The following is a 24,274-nucleotide window of genomic DNA, read 5'->3' on the forward strand; positions in this document are numbered from 1 at the left end:
TAAGTGACCATGTGTTTCAAGTGGTTTAACGTCCAGTAACACTCCACAGTTCACCAATAAAGCAGGTGGAGAAGCAGGCTCATGTACAAGGGAAAAAAACAGATGTCCACTTAGATAACCATCTCTGATGATAAGCAAATAACTACTGTAGGTTACACCTGGGAATAAGACTTTCTGTAAGAACTTCCCAGCTTGAGATATCTGTTCTTTTTACATAACCAGTTACTATGCAATCTTAAATCCTTATGTACATTAAAGCAGTGGTCACAGCACTGAGACATACAAGTTTCCCCAAGTCACGCAAAATCTTGATATGAACGTGCTAATAATCTTATAAAAAATTTTCTCTTTGGATTCCCATCCACATCTTTTTTTAAAGTTGTGAACAAGAAGGAAAAAGGTGAATATTGTGGTTACATTTAATAAGCAATTAATTCTTATCTTCTAACTTCCAGCTGACACATTTCTATACAGTCAGCTTTAGCACTTTCCTAGCTGACTTCAGCCACACACTGCAGACCCCATCCTGAAAATGTCCACAGGTTTTAATTCTCATGACTAAGCAACCCTACAGACTTGAAATGAACTTGGACACGGGTCTACTCAACAGGTAATGTTAAATTAATTCAATTTCTTCTGGAACAAGATTTATCTTGCTAGAAACATGTAAAAATGTGAAATTTAAATATTAAAAAATGCTGCTTGCCTCAAAGAAGCCCCATGAATGCTTACTAAAAAGTACAAATAGAAAAAAGACATTGATATTTCAAGTTGGAAGAAATATTTGAGTGTTGGACAAGAAGGCACAGTAAAAGGAGTAATTTTTGTTTACAAACAAAATTAGTCAAAACATTTTCTAAGCTAAGGAGCTCTGTTTTTAGTTTTCAAAGTATTTATACAAAATACAAAAAAACAATAATACAGTCAACCTCAGATTGCATGTCCAAAACATGCTTCAAATAGCACAGATATTATTCATTTTGTAATTAGAGGAAAGGATGGTAAGTTAGCTGATTGGTAGTTTATTTCAAAATCTTTTGAAGATCAGTTTTCATAGGTGTAAAGTAGTCTAAGGTCTAGAGTCAAGAAAGACTCATGCATCCCTTTTTGAATTACAGATAAAGATGAAGATTTGCCTCAATGAAAAATCACTGAAAAATCCATTCAAAACTAATTAGAAACAAATTCACCCATAGCTTGGATTGCACACCTAGATATTGTAAAACAAATTAATTTCCTTCTTTCCTGGCCAAGGTTTGTTTCTTTAATGATCTCAACTTATCTTCCACTAATTAGGAGAGCAGTTGTCAGGTTTTCACTTTCAGAGTATGGATGATGTCGCTACTTTTATATAAGGTCCAGTTCTGCAATATCCTGGAACTGCTCCTCCAGAGAAGGTATTTTGACATAAATTCTATTAACAAGAAACATTTGTTTCAATCATGTAAACTCTGTATTCTCTTAAAACTATTCAGGTTTGACAATTATATCCCATACAACTTTGGTCACAGAAATGTGCAAGGTCTTGAAGGCTCTTTAATATTTACCATACTTTGAAACAGAAAGCTTTTAAAAAGGACCATAAACTGGAGACTTATGGGAGCAAGCTGTATAAAGAACTGCCTGGAGAACATTATTAGTGCAGGGTAACCCTGACCAGTTTGTCACACCTTCAGCTTGAAGCTTCTACAGCTTTTACACCTATTCACATGTACCAATCAGTGTTCATTGAGCGAGGAAAGTGCAAAGCAAACAGATGTAATACCATTTCTTATGCATGACAATTTTTTAATATCTACAAAAGACTTGAAGAAATAAAATCCTAAAGGTAAGCTCTGAAATCCATAGAAAGGCACCGGTCTTTTTTTTTTTTTCCACATTTGGCCTTTGTGCTTTCACATCACAGATTAAAAATGTGAATACAGGTGAAACATTATTGAAATCAAAATTCATTAAATAAGAGTTTAAATGCTAGATCACAAACTTTAAAAACAATACCATTAAAAGTGGTTTGCTTCAATTGTGTATTATGTTAAAATTAAACAAATTCACATTTATTTAATGACAAATTTTACTGCATTTCTAACTGAGTATCTATCTTCAAAAATACACTTCTTCATGGTTTTTATCAGACACAGTTTATAATTAAAAGATTAGAACAATTTTTTGGGGTTGAAAAGACACTTAAAATTATTGAACAAAATACCACAGCCAAGTATTTTAGGTATTTGAACTTGCCTTTTCTGGCTCATGATTCAAAGACTGATACTTGCCAAGAAGGTCAAACAAGGCTAACAACCCTCAAATATGTTTGCTTTATTTTTAAAGCAAGGCTGCAACTGCAAAAATGGATAGAGTTAAGTAGAACAAAAATCTTGAAACAAATTTATTATGAAGTGAGGTATGGTAGTGTTGAAGTGCTACAGTGGATTTGTGCATATTCAAACTTATTTCAGGTCAACTACTCTGAAATTTGAGATCAGCAGACTGTGACTGCTTGTTTCAATCTTTTGTTATATGACCCTTTGCAGATGTCCAATGGCCACAAAGAAGATACATTCAATTAAGCAAAAACTAACATGATCAGATATGAATGAGCATATCTGGCAATTTAGAAGGCAAACTGTAAGTAAAAATGCAAGCATACAACTTATTCATAATAAATACATTTTCAAGCATTTGACATTATCAATATTTTTAAAAGAATTTAAATAATAAATGCAACTATTTTATACATAACTGTACCATTTATTATACACACAAGTATATCAGTTCCCTTTGTTTACAAAGGCTGGTTACAGATATATGGAATGTTACAGTACCATCTTGCATAAAATTTTAGTACAATTCGTACTTCAAAAAAGGGTGCAAAACACCAGCCTAATAAATCTGACTGAATTGAAATATTTTTAATTACATCATTAACACATACACAACAAGCTGTACATAAGCCCACTTTTCAATCACCACTTCAAGATACTGTAGCAAGTACATTAGATTATAAATGATTCCAACTAGTCAATTAAATTTATTAAAGGTTTGCACTGCTACTCACTCTGGAACCTTTGAGATAAAGCCTGTATTCACAACTTACTGAGCTCTTGTTAGTACAGTTAAGAGGCAGTCAGCACTGGTTGCCAAAGTACTAGTCAAAAGAGATTTCCTCAGAGAAACTTCACCCAGGAGCAGACATTTTTGGATATTCCCTTCAAGAATAAAAAAGAAGTTTTATGGGGTCAAGACTCTCCATTCTGTACCTTGGCTGCTGGTGGATGCATGAAGTCCTTAAAGGGAACCAGTGCCTCCTTCAAAGCAGAGCACACTTCTGAGGATGAGCAGGTGATACATTCTACTAAAGTCGGGTACAAGGCAATAACTTGTGCCCATGTGCTAGAATCAACTGCAGGGAAGAAAGAACAGATTGAGTCACTTACCACTGTCCAAATACTGACAACAGATTTTTTCCAATACCTTCTAGGAAATGGCAGATTCACAGCGTGCCTAAACATAGGTACTTAATGCTGTACTATGGCATCCACGCAGGGCACTCGGACATGGGCCAGGATTTCTGCAGGAAAATGTTTGTTTTTTCAGCTGCAGCCAGAGGCCATATGGGATAATATCCTTAAAGTAGTGCTACACACCTGTGTTTCTACATATGAGTCCTTCAGTGTGTCTTTGGGATGAAGAACTGACAAATTTAAGATAATACTTCAATCTGTAATACACGTGTTTTCTGCCTGCTTTTCTCAGCTATTGACAGAAAATTGAACTGGATGCAGATTTCACTTTTGGAAAATTGTCAGCAGTGAGACTTTCTATTGACTTCAGATAATTTCAGAATACAAGAGCTATAGAAAGCAAAAGTAAAAAACACTGGACAAAGACAAAAAATATCCATGGTAAAGTTTTGTTTGTCCAACAAGTAAAATTAAACATTGTAGCATGATTCTTATTATAATGTCACTTCCTTGGTTATTTCTGTTTTAGCTCTGCTTTCAAAAGAGAACAAACCCCAAATCAGACATTAATAATTACCTTAAATAAATAAAATTGTTAAAAGGTAGACGTGAGAGTGAAGTGATTCTGCCATTTGTCCAGTAGTTCTCTTTCTAAGAAAGTGTGGGAGGTTTGGCAAGCACTACTGCATATGGACAAGGGGAAGAATGTCTCTCATTGCAGGAAGAGAGATGTGGGGAACAGTCCAGCTGATTCAGCTTCTCTGCTTCTCTAAGAGGAAGACCCACCAGAGCAGCACTTCAGTGCTTCAGGGTTAGCCAAAAGGCTTTCTGCATCCTGGCATAGTTCTACCTGCACACTTTGGCCATGAAACCTTGGAAACCACATCATCATAACTCAGTGATTATACAAATGAGGCACTGCCTTTTTCTAGAAACCCACCTGCCTGTGTTTTTCTGGAAAGGCTGGTTTGTTTGTTTGTTTGTTTGGGAATTATAAAGGTTGGTTTTTTTCTGTTCCTCCTAATATCAAAAGCAGGGAGGTAGAGGGAAATGTTGTATACACAATTCTGACAGAATTTGAGAGTCCAATACAATGGACTTAACCAAAGACTCATGATTAAGTTTCCTTCCAAGAACTCTACACAAATACCAGAGGTGCAGCTTACAGGAGGAACAGGATAGCTAATTATAAATGAAGTCTTTCATTAGATTCAGCCCTTTAAATAAATCTGTCAAACATTTACTCAGGCATCCATGACCTAAGCTCAGTCCAGGGGACAGAAAATAATAGTGCAGGAAGAGAGGGAAAAGCAAGACCATGAGTGCAAGTATCTACCAGCCTGTCCATGCATTTAACTTGCATACCCCTTTAACTGCAGAGTGCACCCATGTGTACATGATCCATAACAACCTAAAAAGGTATCATGAGAAGGAAAAAAGGATCTATCCAGGCTTCATATTTTTAAGAATTCCATTAATATTTTATGGAACAAGGTTTTTTCTTTGTTTTCAGAAGACACTGAACTTTATCTAATGAAGGACACCATAAATTGACATTTTCTCTTTTATTGAACATATACTTTTATGTCCTTATACTTTTAGTCATACTCGAAAAACTTTGTGGGGTTTCTTGCCATCTACCTGTCACCTACATATACAAAGAATTACAGAATACTGACTCTTACAGAGTATACTTTTTTTCAAATTTCTGTGAACACTACTAAAAGAAATAATAAATCCATCTTTGGGGCAGATATAATGTTACCTTGTTTGGAACAATGTTATTTAACAATAACTTACCATTTTCAGGTTGAGTCTTTTTAAGTGAATCTATGAGAGTACTGACAGCTTTTAAAACAAATATGATTTCTGTTACTTGCTGCCTACAAATGAAAAAAATGCAAACAGTCAACTACTCGTTTTTGTTTCAAGAATGTACATTTTATAGAAAAAGTTTCCCACTATCATTGCTGTTGTCTCATCTAGGACAGCTTTAACTTTGATACTGGAAACAGTAACACCATACAAATCTCAATCTGAAAATACTTGTTGGAATCCTGGATGCTGAGAATTTTAAACTTTCTGTGCTTAAAGGCACAGACCCACAAGAGAACACTGCATTTGACCTCAGGCTGTGAAGAAGGCTTCCAGAATTGATTGATAGTACTGGGATTACGGGTATGTAGTTGATAAGAAGCATGTAATAACACAGGGTGGAAAATTTAAGAGTTTGGTATTTTAGAATGTAGAAATAAATATGAAGCAAGATGGAGGTTTTAGGGTGGAGGCAGGCTATTCTTCTTTACCTTCTTCTTCATGGGTTTGGGTGTAATTGGACAGAAAAGTCTGCATTGTGGGCTTCCAGGGATCAGTTATTGGGTTAAAAGGGAAAATAATCTAGGTGTCACTTAATTGGATAGTTTAGCTTTAAAAGACCTTGTAACAAGAGATAGTTAGCCATTTTGTGCCTTGCTAATGAAACACTGCTGAACTCATGGTTGTGAGAGTGTTTCACTGAGAAGAAATAATAAACACTTGAGTCTGAATGTGAACTACTGTCTCAAGTGCCTTCAATCCAGACCCACAGAAATCAATACACTCCTATCAAAATACATGATAAGGCTAACAAAGATAATCAATTTCCACACTCATGATCAAAACCTTCAGAAGTGAAGTGAATTTCAAGTAAATTCCCATTTTAAAGAATTTCCTAGTTTTCTGATCTAATTGTTCTATTTCAAGAACAATTACTTGAGTAATGATTCTCAATATTGCTGTCTGGATATTTCATTTTTGCGGAGATTCTACTCACCTTTTAATTCAGAAACTACATATAGCTCTAATGGGAATAAAAGGAAATCAGATTTCAGAAATATAATGCTAAGATATCAGAAATATTGTTTCAGTGACTGAAACCCATTTAACAGCACAGAATATGGCCATTGTTACTTGGAGTTTTTTTAAAAAAAACGGGGTACCAGCATTTTTTTTGAGATATCTTCCCCTAAACATTTCCCTGCCTTTTAAATTTCATTCTCTCCTAGCCCCCTCATTTTTTTCATGACTAAGTGATATGTGAATGCAAACTTCTCCTCATAAAGTCCTGGTAATACCTTTATTTTCTAAAGACAATGCCCATACCGTGGAAGAGGACATTTCCCACTCAATCTCTCATCTTCTATGTAGCGATGCAATACATCTTGTGACCTTTTCAAGAGCACAGAAAGTGCCATTCTAGAGATGTAGCCTTCTTGAGGAGTTGTGACTTTATTACTGAATGAAAACTGGAGCAGTGTTTCAAAACACACCTTAGAAAACTCTTCTCTCATTCGAATATCTATTTCGGCTTCTGTCAAAGTAAAATGATGCATTTCAATTGGGCATTGTGCATGATGCTGCATTTCAATCTGCTTATTACATGCTGAGAAAAGGTTATCACCCTAGTATTAAAAATATTAACAGTGATAAGAACAAATATTAAGAATATATTCTAAGAAAAAAAGACTGTGCAAAAATCACAATAGTTCTGAACATAAGAGATGAATTATGACACATTATCAGTAACATACCACATACCTGACATTAATTAAAAATACATTAAATAATTTTAAAACAGCAAACATTCCTACATCATAAATACTCATATTTGGAACAGTACAATTCAAGTCTTTTTTTATGTAATGGCTTATGTTCACTTTTTTCATCTTTCCAAAAACCCCTACAAATGTTTTTTCTTAAAGACAGAGAAGGTATCTGGCTAGGTACACCATATAGTTACACTAGGGTCATTTAGGTTTTAAGAACAGGATGTCCGTCTTACAATTGTCTGAAATTATTATTAGAACTGGCACAAAGGAAAATAAACTATGTAGAAAGTAACACAAGTTCAATATGATACTGTCCAAGCTGTAATGAAGCAATTTTTTAAAAACTGCAAGGAAAGCTTGGCAACTTCCACAAAATATAATTTATTTAAGAAGTTGAATATCAAACAGTCTGTACTGAATACATGCCAGGGAACTTCAAGCCTTTATCATAAGCACACTGAACATTTTAATTATTTCCTAGTAGATTTAAACACTGTAATTTTTGTCATTGAGGTACCATACCTGTAAAGGAGGATGACTGAGAATGTATTGAGCCTTTATTGAGCATAGTCATTATCTGACCAACAAATTCCTTAGGAATAAAATTAGCATATGGCAGTATCTCTGTGCTGATAAGCTGCACCACCTAAAATAAATTACATATATTTATATAGGTTTTCTAAATACTGTAAATCTAGTATGAAGAAACAGTTAACAGGAGAGAAAGGCCTAATTAGCCTTCACAAAATCTTCTATTGCTAGCATTGAAAATTTGCAGATATGTCCTAAAGTGTGGTCTTGCATGGGACATTAAATTTGAAATAAAAACCTATCCCCTGCCACTTTGGCCAAAGTTTCTGATCAGATTTCAAATGACATTTGAAGTACATTCTTCAAGTCAAATGCATGGTTTTGAAAAGAGAAGATTTACCATTAGGAATCTCTCTCCCTCCACCCCACTTCAATATCCTCTCTCTGACATTAACACACATACCCATCCCTGATAATGTGGTATCTGCAAAGCAGAACAAGTGTGTTAATTATCCAAACCAGCTTAAGGCAGTACATTTGAACAGAAAGGCTCTCTATCCTTGTCTTGGTGCTCCCATTCAGGAACAAAATATGTTTAGATCTCCATAAATTAATGCATTAGATTTGGGGGTTCTGCTCACTGCAAGCAGAACCACTCTCACTTTTCATCCATATAAATTTGTGTTCCAGCCACCCCTCTGGAAAGATGATGGGTGATGAAACCACAGATACTGCCATGTCTTCTCTTCTTTTGCTTTGTATCCCTGTCTCTGTTATGCCACATTTTTTGTCCTGGAGTGCAAGGAGAGAAGTCCCTCCTTATTTCAGGTATCATCTTCTCCTAATTTTCTTCAGCCTTATACAACCAAACATACAGCAATCTCTGTGCTGTACAAACTACACATAGCTTCTTCATTTATGCCAAAGCTTCTTTTTGCTGACCATACCCTCAACACAGAAAGCATTCATTTCAGGTTTAATTCTCAGTTTTCTCTGTGGTCTACAATTACCAGCGTAAATGCTCAGCAATAACATTAATAAATAAGGATACATAATAAGCTAGAGTCAGAAATGCATTTTGGTTTAGCCAGTCTATCCTGTTTTGAAGTTGAGATGACAAGAAATACTTTTTGGCATCCCACTTCCTACTTTTTGCATCACCCTGAAGCAGCTGAATTCTGGACCTATGAATTTCCTGTCTTGCTTTCAAAAATGAAAACAGTATCACAGAAAAAGTAATGAAACAGTAACTTTTCAAGAAATTATTTCAGAACAAAATGCAACTTGTGAATGTCACAAATTTGTTAATCTTAACAGCATTATTTGTTTTAGGCTCCTTACCTCAACATCAATACTCTCATTCTTCTGAAATTCTTGAATTGAGAGATTATCAGGAGGTGTACTAAAAATAAACATACTACGTTACACTTTAAATTTACTACATAAGGAGATAAGTATGGGAAAGTGCATTACATTTACAGTTATTACATGCATCAAGTTGGTACTATTGTATGGTAATGATTAATGATCACAAGGTCAGGTTGGATGGGGGCTTTAAGCAACCTAGTCTTTTCTCTCACGATGACAAAAATACTTTTGAGTTCCAATGGTACATCTTTAAATTTTTTTTAATTTTACATTTTCTTCTATATTAATGAAACATTTTTCATTAATGGGGTATTACCATGTCCTTTTCCCCTGCTAACAGAAATGATGCATTTGTTCTCATTTTAATGAATTTTATAAAAAGAAAAAGCCATTTTATAAACAATAGTTTTGAAGAAATTTAGAACTTTTCTGACTTCTTCCATTATATATATATATATATATGAATTTGTTTTCAGATGAAATGTCCAGAAGTGATTCAACAGACCCTGTGCTGGGTAGTTCAGAGCTAAGCAGAGGTTCACAGGCAAGGCAGCTGCCCAGGATAGGACTGTGGACCTGTGTCAATCTTGTCCTCATAAGAGTACTCATCCGGGCCTGTTTCCTCTGTCCCACTGCCAATTTTAATGAAAGTTTAAGAACCTTGAAGGTTTTGAAATCTCAAAAATTCAAATCTGATTCGTTTAGCTGACAGACATTTTGTTTTGCGTGATTTTTTTCTTCCAGTGCCCCTGTATGTTGCTGACAAAGAAGATTTTTCTAAGATAGGCTTTTTCCCCATCTTCTGAATACTCTGCATAACATACTGAAGATCAGTCTTCATATCTACAGCTAAATTTCAGTTTTGACAACTAGGAATGTTTTATGTATGCACCAATGTTTCTGCTTAAAAAATAAATATATCTCTGCTCTTCAAAGAGACTTTATGCAGATAAAGTCTAGATCACTTTATCTATAAAACAGACATGTGTTACATGTATGAATAAAAGAATAAAATATTAAATTATTGTATTTATTACTGGGTTGTGTATTAGGGAGTCAGGAAGTTTGGAATTTTATGTTGAAAACATAGAATAGAATAAAATATTAAGTAGCTGTTCAATCAGTACCTTTTCTAACACACAAAGCTGTTAAGTATGCAAAACCTTTTGATAATAATTTAAGTTATTATAATGCATAGAAATGCAGGTCATGTTGAAATACATGGGAAGATTTCAGACTGGCACTTTCCAATTTACGACTCACTCTCTGAGCTGAGGTTTACTTAAAGAGGTGTTCAGGCTTTTCTGCCCAGTCATCCATACCTGATCTACCTTACCTACTAAAGATTATGGTACGTATTTGTTCATGTAGCAAATTATTCCCAAGTAAATAGATTTTTGTCTGTGTAGATACACCTATTTGGGGGCCAAATGCTTTGCTGTTCTGGCACAACATATCCAAACTGGAGGGTCAGGAGCCAGAAAAGATATGAGTGTGATGCAGCAACTTTCCTCAGAGAGGAAAGAGCTCCCAGCCCCTGCCCACTGAACAGGGAGGGCTTCAGAGCCAAGAGCAAAGACCTAACAAGCACCCAGAGCCCTGCTGTGCACAGCACTGTGCTCAGAAGCATCTTTTGGGAAAGTATTGATTTAATTCCCTCGTGTGAGCATAGACTTCTGCTCTAATAAATTATATATATACACACACACACATATTTGGTGAATTTTATTGTATATAATGGCATGACATGCCTCTATGAAAGCCTCTGGGAAAGAAGAACATTATGAAGTAATAAACATACCAGCTTCTTACTGGAAGACAATTTTGTGTAAATTATGTTATATGAAATGTATTAATTTTAAATGTCATCTTGATTTATGACAAAAATCAAGATTACTGAGTCACCTCAACTGTAGTTTGCGCTATTTTTTTTTTAAAAGCTGAAACTTCTGGCTTAGAAAGCACTAATGCTGTGACAGTAACATTTTCCTTTTTCATTTACCTGGGCTCTCCTGGCTATATTTGAAATTTCTTGTTGTGCAAAGCTGCAGAGAGAATTTCTGCTGTGCTTTGTACTTTTTAAACATCATTGAGTATCACCTCTCATTTAAGATCCATAGCTGGCTTGAAATTCTGTTCCTATCCAAAAGACAGAGGTGGAACACTATTTTAAATACAGCTACTCACAGAGCTTTAGGGGTTTAAGGGTTCAAACTACAGTGGCCTCTTGTCTAATCAATGCCAACTCAGTTTCAATGCCAGAAGCAATATTAGACTATCTACATATATGATTTCTAGGACCACGGTGACTAGAAGAGTTACGAGTTAGATCAGAAAAATGTTTCAAATATTGGTTTCAAATTTTGGACATCAGTGAAATAATTTCATTTTCCTCCCCAGTGCTCAGCTAGGTAGAAACTTGGAGAACATACATACAAAAATAAGGCAATGTGCACTGGCATATTTTAATGTAAACTAAAGGAAAAAAACCTAATCAAATCTGTTATGCAGTGTTGCTAGGAAGACTGACTGCATTAAGGCTTTTGTGAGTCTTACAGAGATGCAGATGTTTCATATTTAGAACCATCCCAGCAGTCCTAAATCAGGCTTGGAGAATAAAGATTTGAAGACGAGATACAAAAGGAAGCCATTTATCTAGCTTTGCATATAGCCTGGACAGACAACAGCACAGAACATCTAGAACATTTAATAGTGGAAAATGTGGAGTATGAAAATGTATCAAGACTGAAGGAAGAAAAGGAAGGGGGATTTGGTGACATAACATTCCAGTTTCATTGAAACAAAGAGCCTAGGAAAAATTACAGAATGCCAGCATATCAAAGTGGATTTTCAGTTCTAACCATATTCAGGTCTAACTGCATATATCTAACTATTCCTGTTACAAGAGGTGACATGTTAGAGGATGCTAAAAATCCAGATAATGCAGTAATGGGGTTACTCTGTCTCGCTGTCAGCCTCTTGGGGGGTCAACTGAACTTCATTTCCCAAATTCTTTGTGCTTTGAAACCTTTTCAATCTATGCTGGTCTTAGTGAGATTTGTACACTCCTGCACCTAACTTAATAACCTTTCTGTCCTGTGTGACACATTTGCAAGTTGGAAAGCCACCAGAGATGACCTGACTCACAGCTGCAGTAAAGCCATTTGACAGGTTCAGCAGGGTTACTAAAACCAATTCAAATTTACAAGTCACAAATCTAACTAAAACCACTCTCCTCTTCTCAGCTGTGGCTTGGTTAATTGATTTGGTGTTATGGACAAAAATGCAAGTAGTTCCATAATTTTAAAAAACACAAGTCATTGTTAATATAAATAAATAGGAAACACAACAAAACCAGTTCTATACCACCTAGCTGTCCTTAAATAAAGGATTAATATGGATTGTTGGAAAGTACATTCTCACTGCCTTCCCTTACAACCTGAAGGATGACATGCATGTCAACTCAGCAATAAATTTTAGCTGTTATTTTCAAAACAGTGAATAGATTCTCTCAAATTACCCGGGAATAAGGCCCCACTATGACTAGTGTATGTTTTCTATTAGAATTACAAAAAAAAAAAAAAAAAAGAAAGCACGCACTAAATTTGAAAATTCTGAATTCAACTTCCTTACAAGTGGAACAACCACAAATTTAAGAGACTAAGTAAACTGCATTTATAAACCACTAGAAGACACAATTCAGCAAATTTCAAACCAAAAAGGACAGGTTGCTTTACTTGCCAAGGGTAGTCTCATAGCATCTTGCACAGAGTGCAGAAAGATTTTAGCAGAGGAAATCAGAAGAGAATTACCTCAATGGGGGGAACTTCCACAGCTCTCTCTAGAGCCCTCCTTGCATCACAGCGAGAGAGATATGCCTCAGTAGCAATATGGGGAGGAGGAGGAGAACGAGGAGGACGAAGAAAAGGAAAAGTGACTGCTATTACTAATTGTCCTGACTAGTGGAATGAGGAAGATGTATTCCCTTTTCAGCTTTAATGCTTTATAGGAGCACAAGGCTCAGGCTGATAGAAAGAACAGAAAATCTATCTATCTATCCTAAAGATAGCAAGGGACAACCATATGCAGGACAACCATACACTTGGAAGGTAAACTGCTGTTTAGAAAAAGATGAGCATTAGGGAGGTAAAAAAAAACAACCCCAGACATTCTGTAGCCACACAAAATACAACTACATAAGCAAAATTAATCTACTCAAAAGAAGCCTGGAAAGCATAATGATAGTGGCCATTAATTACACTAACAGGTCAAATTATCTTGCTGTAGCCATGTGGTTCTACAATATACCAGCCTATTTTTAAAGTTTAAATTAATTTAAAGCAGTAAAGTTTTAAGTGAAAAAAAAGTTTCCTACACTTTCCTAAAGACACCTTTAATTAGGATGAAAAAATTTTCTCTAAAACACATTTTGTATTTTAAATTATAGTATACACTCTGGTTGCTAAAGAGGCAAAACCAGACTTAAGTCAAGACAGACATCATAAGGCATCATAAATATTAACACAAGTACTATTTTTTCTTCTAACTCCAGACAGTATTTGTCCATACATGATAAACAACAAAAGGTATTAGATTTAACATAAAGAGTAATAGTTTCTAGCAAGCAACACATTAAGATGAAATTTCTACATTTGAAATAATATTCAAGTAAAGTATAAATCGCTCACTGTAAATTAAACATATTTGTTATAGACAAACAGATTTGGCCAAAAAGTCATGCAGATGATCGTGGATTATCCTGAATTACACTAAAGAGCTGGAATAATTTTGCTTCCCTGAATTTATGACCAATTAATACCAGGAAGCTCTAGCAGTACTAGTCTTGTTCAGCTAAGAATATGCAAAACAGAAATGTTTAATTTGCTTTACAAATATTTAGGAAAAATTAAATTACAATAAATAGTAATATGTATTTCCAAAGCAACTTTTAAGTGAACATATGCTCTTCTACAATAACGTGAAAAACCTTCATCTGAATTCTGATCACCCAACAGTGATATAGATTATAGAGTGTTAACTGACGTGGACTGCCTGTCTCAGAATGGAAGCAAGAATACTAACTCCTAACTCACGCTGAAAAGAAAACCAAGCAAGATACTGCAAGGATTAATTAAAGAGGTAGTGAAGCATAAAATAAAAACTTGGATGACTGAAGCGCCTTTTATGCCATCATGGATGACCTTTTCTATTTTAAGGTCCTCCTACTTCATAGAATTTTTTCCAAGGAAATGCAAAAACAATAGGAAGGTTTTTCACCTGATTGCCTTCCTATCAATTCAATGGGAATACTATTGATGATATTCCAAACCCATTCATTATTATGCATTTATGCCTTTCCACTAGTGACACATGTGTCTCTAAAGTAAATTTTCTTTTTTTTTTTTTTTTGGGCAAGCTGGTATTTATCCATCATTAGTAAATACAGCTGTGTTTGGTTGCTGACTTTTGTGTGTTTCAAAACTAAACACACAGCATATTAGTGTAAGGCACTGAAGAACCTTACTGTTTTCTGTTCAAAAGAAAGATTTATTTGTAACTGAAAATATTTTTCATGTTCCACCTTGTTTTTTATTCTAAAACACCATCAGATATATTTAAACTACTCCTAAAAGATGCTTGTCCACAGACGTTTACAGAAGATGGAAATTCCATACCACTCCTAAGCAATTATCTAAAATACCTAACCTTCCTTAGAGTAAAAGATTCTCTTAGTGTCTAACCTAGAAAATCTTTGCTGTACGGAAACAAGTTTTTACCCATTGCCAAGGGACAAAAAAATTCTTCTCTGAAGCAAGCTTTTATTATATTCTGAAAATTTACAATGTTTTGCTAATGTTGTAGTCTTTTATTTGAACAAATAGATCAAAGGCTGGGCTGGATGGGGATCTGAGCAACCTGGTCTAGTAGAGGGTGTCCTGCCCATGGCAGGCTGTCTGGAACTAGATGATCTTTAAGAACCTTTCCAACTCAAACCATTCTATGATTCTGTGATTAAACTGTCTGTCTCTGATCATTACTATTTTTCACTTCTGGACTTTCTCAGCCTGCCCGTTGTAGACTGAGACTGTGTTTCATTCTTGAGAGGAATCTGTCCATCTTTATAGTCTTAAATATGACTATTTAACTACACTTTTCAAAGAGTATCTTCAATAAAGTGTGGTTAATTATTAAGGTGCAGTCAATTTATGTTAGGTAGAAACAAATATAACTATGGGCTTCTAAGTGAACAGCAGTGTACTAAATAATTTTCAAAAATTCACAGTAAGTGGAGTATTTCAAGATGGAACTCAGGACAAATACATATAGTTAACGCTGTTAATTAGAAAAAATACCATTGCAACTCTGTTCAAAGTGAAGAAAGGAACAAATTGTGTACATATCAGCAACTCTATCAAATCTAGAACAAACATCCTTGGAGTTCATACAGAGCTCCCTGTCCTGTTCAGAAAGACTATGCCATACATTGAGAGTTCAGCTGAGCTCTTTGTTGCTCTTACACTTCACCTTTTGATTGAAGCTTTTTGTTTACTTTCTAAAAATAGAGCTTTTTGAAGTAGGAAGATTGGTTACCTCTTCTCCATCATTCATTAAAATAATTTTCATATATCAAATAGCTTTACTGTCACGTATAGTGAACAAATTACTCATGAATATTTTCCTTTAAAAATAAAAAAAGAAAGTTGTGTTTACCTTTTTGTAAATAAAAAGTCTTCAAAAGTATTTGCTAGCTCTGGCCACATACTGTCAAATTTTCCAGAAGATGCATGCTGCCTTGCAACAGGCAGCCCAATGGAGAGAACTTTGAGAAGAGAGGACACAGCTAGCTTCCATGTGCTTTCAGAAGGACATGAATACTTCAGACTAAGAGGCATTCTAAGGGTCTGCAAAATGAAAGTCAAAACGAAATTTACAGTTGCTCAGACAAATCTCAGATGACAGCAAGTTTCTGCACAAGATCTTGGAGAGCACTGTCATAGATGGCAATACACAATCCCTACATTTTCTGCTAGTATATGAGATGGCCTTTTACAAATGCAATTCTGAAGATAATTTATCATATTTATCATATATATGCCGGCTAAAGCACAGGTCTGTAGCCAAGTACAAGGTTAGAAGTCAGAATTGATCCATTATCATTTACACTACAAAATCACATACTAATTTTCTTTTTCTGTATTGCCATCCACCATTTCGGCTAAGTCTGCCAAATGGGCTTTCCTAACACATAAGAGACTGAAGGCAGTCTGTTATCACAAATGTATTCTGGAGAATTCAGTCCCTACAAAGCCATCCCAAGTGCTTCCACAGTAAAGAAAAGGAGCCTCATTGCATTTAAATTTTTCCTAGTAAAGTTGAACTTTAAACAGTGGAACATAAACACTGGAAGAAATCTGGTCATTATTGACTGTTAAACCACATGAATTTTGAATGTAAGAACAGTTAGTGAAATTCTAAGATAAAGGCTACAATACAACTCAAATTTAAAGCAGATGAAAGTACAGCAAATTTTAAGTCTTTTAGATAGAAAGTCATTTTCAGTATCTATAAAACAAAGTCATTAATAATTTTTTTTAATTAGGCATATGAACTATTTACACGTATATGCATTCTTTTTAGTATTGTTAGTCAAACTTTAGAACCTGATAGTAAGTTTTTGGTTTTCTTGGAAAACCAATTATTTACTTGACATTTCAAATACATAGTGACTAAATTCAGGTACTGTATGTGTGCCTCCCATGCCTTTAGTGCAGTCTCCGAGCTGAGGAAAGCAAAAGGAGGAAAGACTCACTCTGACTCTCACAAGGGAGTCAATTATAATTAACTCTCTATGGCAAAAAATCATGACAGCTAGACTCTAACCCTAGAAATAAACAAAACTTTTTTTTCTGCTGCTTTTGGTCATATGTGTCCAATCTAATTCCAAAATCAACATGGGCTTTAGAAACATGAAAAATAAATTTAAAAGCATTTTCATATATCACAATAGATCCTATTGTTATCAACTGCAAATGTTATAAAAAAGTGATATTTCTATCAGTTCCACCAACCCCATTAAAACAGAAGTGGAAAACAACTATTTAACTTTGAAACACAAATATTTAATTCAAAACAGATTTCAAATAATATCACCTGGTTTAAACACATTCAGGTTTCTAAATTTCTATACAGGAAAATCCTGATGTCAGCCAAGTCATTGCAAACAAGCCACGTCAGACACATTCTTATTTTCCAGACTTCTGGAAAATATTACTTCCATTATTTACTAAAATTTTTTGCTGAAATTGAATGGTCAAAAAAAAAGTGAAGCATTTGACAATTTCACTTTAAAGGTATATTATCTACATTTATTATGTATTGTAAGGTGTATATAGGTATATGTAAGGTACATGTATTATTAGGTAACATTTCAGAGATGCATTGACACATGAAGTCACTCAAAGCTAATCAAAAGTAACAGAGCATACATCCCCAAAGTTTTTATGCCAGTCTACAGAAACTGGGCTTTGGTCTTCAATGCCATATTTACTAAGGCACCTACTTACCACACTCAGGTGTATAACACTTTCAAAGATGAACATTTTGGGGCCTAACATGTTTGTTAATTTTTATCATAACATTGAAATACTGATGTTGACATTAACCAGCTAAGAACAGTACAAATAGACTAATAAATAGCCTTTCAGCTTCCAAATAAATTATTCCCAGCTGCTCATCTTCATAAAATATCAATCTGTTTACTACAGCTTGAAGCTTCCCAGGAAGTGTTTGTCAACACTAGCTGAAAATAAAACTTCTGATTTTCAGTATAAGCTCATTAAATTCAGAGCACATGCAGGTCAAACTTTTACCTTAATAATGTTCTGAAGAACCTTCTCTGTTACCACAGCTTTGTGGCAAGCTGTCTTTTGGTATAAGTCCACCACAACTTCCAATGATCTCTCTGCAAATGGTACGTAATTCAATGCCACCCACTCCGCCTAGGAAAAGGAATTAGCAAATTATGTGTGAAAACATATTAATTAAGGAACAGAAAGTGTATGTTTTGCACTGAACTCTCCGTTTAATGCATGCAAGGTTTGCTAAGAATATGGTCCAAGCCACAAAACTGCAAATACAACATAGTCTGGCTATGGAAATGTACTCTACATTGAAGTAAAGTACATTTAAATAGGAGAAATATTGCAGTCTAAGCAAGACAACTACAATCTTAGAACAATCTTTAAGGAAATTTAACTCACCGGTGCAAATAGTTGTATCTAGTGTGATTCCATTGTGTTGCAGGACAAACAGAATAAGAAGAATTAATACATACATAATAGTTACCTCTTTGATTACACTGAATCAGATGCTCATGCTTAGTGAACAGCAGTGAACACAGATAATAAGAATTACTGAACACGTTCCATTTCTTTACAGCACGTGCAATTCAAAAATCTGAAGCTTGAGGGAATTTTCTCCATTCAAAATTATCATGCCTCTGTGTTAAATTTAGTATCTCTTGTAGGACAAATTATTTTAGATTAATTCATGTACAAATTCAGACACATTTGTCTGGTGTCCAAGCCAGACCTTTCCTACATGAAGGAATATGAAGTACAAAAGCAAAGAAAAATGCAAAGGGAGTAAAAGAAGATAACAAAAGCATTTAGGAAAAACTTATTACACAACATGCAGTTAAATTTTTACAGTTTGAACAAATGCATCTTGCTGGACAACCTATATCTGAAGCTGAATTGGATTAACCAGCCAAGTGAAACGAGTGAGATTTCTAATTAATTACCTGATTATACTTTGCATTTGCAATGTGCTTTGTTTCCAACTGTCCATACTGTGGAGGCTTGCAGGAAAATTCTACAAAGGCCAGTAGTTGGTCAAAGATTGCAGGATACATTATCTGCATACCTTCTGAGCCCACACATATAGCCTTTATCAAAAGAAAATAAAAGAAGTTTAATATATATTTCTTGAGTTTTTGCTCTAACACTTAGTGCATCAGTACAAAGAACTCCTACAGAAAACTCCCCATATAAGACTATGCAAGAGTCATGCTGTATGAAAGATTGTGTGTAGTTCCAATTGTTTAAGGAAATCAAATTTTGTTACTTTACTGAAATAAATTAAGTTGCAAGACACCTGGGCATATATAGTTCAGTAAATACAGCTATCTCATCCAATAAAAGATAACTTTTCTTCACTCTGCTTTGACTTGTCAGTAAAATAAAGCCTTATATAAGTCTTGTATAGCCACAGCTTCTTTAAGTTCTACTTCAACAAACATTTAAATCTCAGAAGCAAATGATAGAAGGCTTCAAAAAGTAGTTGAAAGAGTGTCTTATAGAGAGGAATAGAAACAAAATGAGAATTATATGGTTTGGCATAGCTAAAACTCATAATCTTGCTTTAAAATGGAAAACATTTCAAGAACAGTGCACTTATGCTACAAAAAAACCTCAAACCCCCCTATACTACAGCAGTAAAAGACTAGAAGACAAGTTCTAATGAGAAATAAAAAGAACAAAGAACAAACCAAAGGGTGTAAAATGGGCTCAGCATATGGAAGCCTGAAAAGAGATGCAAAGCTCCCTTCCATTCCCATGTTCTTGAGTTGCAATAGTGTCCTGTCCTTTGTTAGTGGAATAACATTATAAAATATATTTATTAAACTAGTCAGCATTCAGTCTGAAAAATGTTAGGTTTTTTCCATGCTATTCAAACTGCAAAGTTGTTCCACAACTTCAGGGAAAATCAGAAGTGACCCAAGTTTTTCTGTATCAGCAAAGAACCTGATCCTACACACAAATACAGAGAAAAGTTCTGTTTCAAAGATTGCAAATATTTACTTCTTTAATGCTTTCTGTGTGTACTCCTGAGAGTATCAATTGATTTCAAGAGAGGAAGAAGATACTGTGGCCTAAAGCAAAACCATCTGACTCACGGCCTTTGCTTCACATCAGCACTGGCTGGCTGCCCTGCCATGTGAACTGCACTGTGTTTATACAGCCAAGAGGAGCAATCACACAACTTCACAGAACTTACTGATATCCAAAAACACATTAATGTTTTTAGGAACTCCAGTGCTGTTGTGTTAGTAACATAACTATAGGTGGGATAGGAGGTTTGAGGTACCATCTTATGGAAGTCTGTATTTGCACAAGGCTTGTTGTAACTGCCATGGTAACTCATGGAAACTGGGAGCGGGGAAGGGGAGATGTCTCACTTTCTCATGTAGAGTTATGGCTTTGGTTACTGTTTAGAAACCTTCAGCTAAAACATCTTGACAAGAACAAGAGTATAATAATGTGCAGTTTTTCCCCATGTTAAAAACTTTGGTAACCCCTTCTTTGAAAAGCCCTAATGCCTGCAGCCTTTGGAAACTAAAATCATCTGGATATGAAGACCAAAAACCAGAAAAATCTGAAATAAATAAATGGACTGATCAAATGGGAAAAACTGGATTTGGGTTAGACTGACTTGCTGGAAAAGGGAGGGTAAAGGGGACTGACTGGAAAAGGCTGAAAATGTAGACATGACTGGTTTTACAACTTCACGTTATTTACACACCCACATACAAAACTGAGATTCAATACCAACTTCTATCCAAGCAAACTGAATTGAAATTTAAACAAAATAATTCACTCCATAGCATTTTCATGGCAGGGGTGGTTGGAACTAGATGATCTTTAAGGTTCCTTCCAAGCCAAGCCTTTTCATGATGCTATTCTTATACCTCTGTTTTCAAAATACATTAATGAATATTTGTTAAAACCATGAGCTAAAGGGATGGCTGCAAGGTAATTATTCTACCTTGCTTGCATATGTTTGAGATTAATCACCTCACACTAAGCAAAAGAGAAAACAAGACACTGAATTGCTGCTCATTTGTCAGCCACCATGTGTTTCATGAGCTAAATGGGGCAGGATTCTGACAGCAGCCAGGGGGATACATGGCCACATAGTTAAGCAAAGTAACATGAAATCCCAAAGGGAATGAAGTCAGGTCATGTGGACATTTTAATTCTGGCACTTCCCAAGTAAGTTTGTGGGGGCTCTTTTTTTCGGGGGGGGGGGGGGGGGGGCGGGTTTAAAGTAGTGCTTAATATAAATGATTATTTAATTCATTATCAACTCTGCTTCTTTTGAATAAATAAGTTTTGTGAATGAGCACTGAATTTTGCAAGGAGATATGCTACAACTGCAAAAAAAAAAGAAACAAGCAGCATTATTTTCTTTTTTTTTTTGGCTTTCAGAGAAAGAGCACTCTCATTTGTTGTTTATAGATTTACTTGCATGAAGGGTGCTCTTTGAGCATGAGTTCTATAGTAAGAATTTCTTAACCAGAGATGCAGCATTTTCCTTAAATATCTGATTATTAAGAGTCCAGAACGTAGGTAATCTGCCAGAGAACCTTCTATATTTTATGCTTTGTGTAAACTGCAAGTTCTCATAATTGCTGTTCTTTCTAGACTGTTCATGGCAGCACCTGGACATCATGTGGGACACTGTTTGTGGGACTGCTCCTCCATCTCCATGTACAGACCTTCAGTATCAACAGTACTTCAATGTTAGATGGACACATAAATGTCTACAAACACAGCACAACACTTAAGGTACTTCTGCAATCAAGTAAAAGCACATTTCATAAAGATTACACCATTCCTTTCAATGCAGAGCATCTATTCTGCAGCAGGAATGGAGATCTGATTGTTGAAATACAACACACTGTGCAATTATAAATAATTTTTTAAATCATGTTTAAATCACCCCACTATAGTTCTACAGAGCAGAAGTAGCACACACTGTAGTTTACCTTTCACACACTAGAAGTTGCATGATTACCTTTTGTAAAACATCTAAAGCTGTAAGCACTGCTTCCTGTAAACTTGTCAGAACTGCTTCAGTGTAAGATGGAAGGATGAAAGGGGAAGCATCTGAACTGATTGGAACTGAAACAGCGCCGTGTAAAATGACACCGAGCTTTTGGAGATCATCCATGCTGAAACCAGTTTTGATGTGTTGGTAAAGAGCTGGGAATATTTGAATTAAAGCTGTAAGAAAAGGCTGGCTGGGAATGAAAGTCAATTTATCACAAGTAATTGGAGGCCTTGTACTTTCTGATCCAATCCTATACCAGCTGTTCCAGGCTGCCCACCAAAGATTCAAATCTTCAATCTCATCTGTTATTACAGGAGGTTCAGATCCATTATATCTTCCTATTCTTTCTCCTATGGAGTCAGTTCTCATGAATGACCTGCCAAGACTAGTGGCAGTAGTTGTCCCTACCACCAAAGGTACAGAAACATTGATGGCAGGTGGTGTCTCAGGCTTCTCAGAGTCTCGAACAGGAGAAACAATTTGCAGGATTTCCTGGAAGCTTTTCAGAGCAGCCAAGGAAACTTCATTATTTTTGCTAAGTGCTGCTGACTGGATGTGATCAAGAAGAACATCCCAGGCTTGGGGAAAGTCTCCTATTTAAAAAAAGAGGACAGAAAAAAATCAATTTGGAACTTGCTTCCTATTCCCATTCCCACCCACCCTGCCTCTCTAAAAGGCTGCTCATGTACATGTTAGTCCAATACACAGAAATTTCAAGAGATTAGGTGGCCACTTGAATGACTTTTACACCAGTTCAACCATAAGCTGAAAGAATGAATGTGACAGAGAAACATATAAATATGAAGAATGAAACAATATACCTATGTTCTTGCTAAATTTGCTAGCAAAAAATCACATACCACATCCCATACCAGTAAAATACATTTTATTCATTCAGTATCGTAAGCCAGATTTATTCTTAAATATACCAGATGCCTGTTGATTTCAAGAAGGGTTAAACCCACACAAGGAATTAAGGGTCAAATTAATGCAATTACTCATGCAATGCATTTATAAAGAATTGATTTTAAAGTGCTCAAATAATTGTACTGTGGAAAGATTTCATTAGACGCATTTCAGTTTTTCATTAAATTTAGCCTTAACCTTCAATTTTCTATATTACTAATTACAGGGTTTGAATAATTAAAGTAGTTCTAATTTTTTTATTCAGTTTTAACTCAAGTTTAATATAGCCTAAATTCTACCACATTTCTGCAAATGACTGATACACTTACTAGCTATTAATATGTTGATACCTGTATCACAAATGACCAAAATGAAATACAACTTATATCCAGTTAATATACATTAACTGCATACTATAGGATGCTGAAGGTAAAATAATCTAATGAGAACTTTTCTTTATAAGTTATACAGTCTCTATTCCTTTTGCACTTTTTCCTTGTAGAAATTACCAAGCTATTGTAAAATATTACTACATACAGCTGAACAATGAAAATATTCAATACTCCACTGACTTTACAGGTAAATTCTCTTTGTGTTCTCAGAGTACAGTTAAATTTGACACACTGATACCACAGAAGAGATCCATGCAAGTGTTGCATTCCCTTAGACAGATAAAAGGAAAAGCATGTTCTGACAAGAACAAAAAAAAGACAAAGTATTACTGTTATCAGTCTACTATATTTTAAAGCTATTTAGCACCCAGAATTGGGACTGAATTGTGACTACTGAGATTTAATCTCAAATACCATGATACAGAAGAGGAAATCTGTAGTGACAATTTTTGGCTCTATGAAGCATGAATTAATAACTCCATAATTTTCATAACTTTTGAGGTGACACAACAAAAACCATTTTTGAGCTAAGATTGAGCTAAGCATCTTGCCCAGTACATTAAGTGAAAAGATCATACAAAAGAACAAAGTTTATCATTGTGTCTTTTAATATCTATAAATTTTACCTAGAGGCTGCAGTAAGTATCTCCTAGTGTTAAATATCCTTGCAACTCCAGCCAGTGTTAATACCCATGTCTCAGCCCACTGTTTCTCAGCTGTATCCCTTGAATGATGAATGAGAATGTTGCCTCCTCCTGATTCAATCTTCTCTTTGTCAGCTGTTGTAGAAGATTCTCGAACCCTATCCAACAGGTGAAATAAAACCTGTAACAGCCAGAAAAAAAAGAGGAAAAAATGCAACTTTTCAAATAGCATGGCTGCATTCATAGTAAACCAACAAATTCTTTCATTATCCTTTCTGTCACTATGTCACCCTGAAAATTCCCTTGTTCTAAGTAGTCACCACAGCAGTCAAGATTAACAGTCAGTCAACTGACTTGAGAAAGGCTGGAAATAAGATACTCAAACCTAGCAAGAACAGTGTCAGCACCAGGAGAATGCTAAAACCAGTGGATCTCAGATGCTTCACAGGTACAACAGGCAGGTTCAAATATAGCCCAAAGTTTCCATGAAG

At 35.2% G+C, this 24,274-nt stretch overlaps 1 protein-coding gene across 2 annotated transcripts in view; it reads right to left on the bottom strand.

The window, feature by feature from the left end:
* Nucleotides 1–803: 803 nt before the first annotated feature.
* MON2 (MON2 homolog, regulator of endosome-to-Golgi trafficking) overlaps nt 804–24,274 on the bottom strand; it is a 67,311-nt gene continuing 43,840 nt past the window's right edge. The window contains exons 25-35 of one of the 2 annotated variants that reach the window (XM_058806030.1): nt 23,766–23,964; nt 21,806–22,434; nt 18,750–18,893; nt 18,208–18,225; nt 17,818–17,946; nt 15,659–15,849; nt 8,921–8,981; nt 7,571–7,694; nt 6,603–6,810; nt 5,262–5,344; nt 804–3,400 (exon numbers count right to left, since the gene is read on the bottom strand). In XM_058806030.1, the coding sequence (XP_058662013.1) occupies nt 3,237–3,400; nt 5,262–5,344; nt 6,603–6,810; nt 7,571–7,694; nt 8,921–8,981; nt 15,659–15,849; nt 17,818–17,946; nt 18,208–18,225; nt 18,750–18,893; nt 21,806–22,434; nt 23,766–23,964 (1,950 nt within the window). In that variant the 3' untranslated portion in view covers nt 804–3,236. The remainder of the gene's footprint in view (nt 3,401–5,261; nt 5,345–6,602; nt 6,811–7,570; nt 7,695–8,920; nt 8,982–15,658; nt 15,850–17,817; nt 17,947–18,207; nt 18,226–18,749; nt 18,894–21,805; nt 22,435–23,765; nt 23,965–24,274) is intronic. The other variant, XM_058806032.1, reaches the window with a different exon arrangement.

Source organism: Ammospiza caudacuta, chromosome 5 (assembly GCF_027887145.1).
Source record: "Ammospiza caudacuta isolate bAmmCau1 chromosome 5, bAmmCau1.pri, whole genome shotgun sequence".
NCBI lineage: Eukaryota > Metazoa > Chordata > Aves > Passeriformes > Passerellidae > Ammospiza > Ammospiza caudacuta.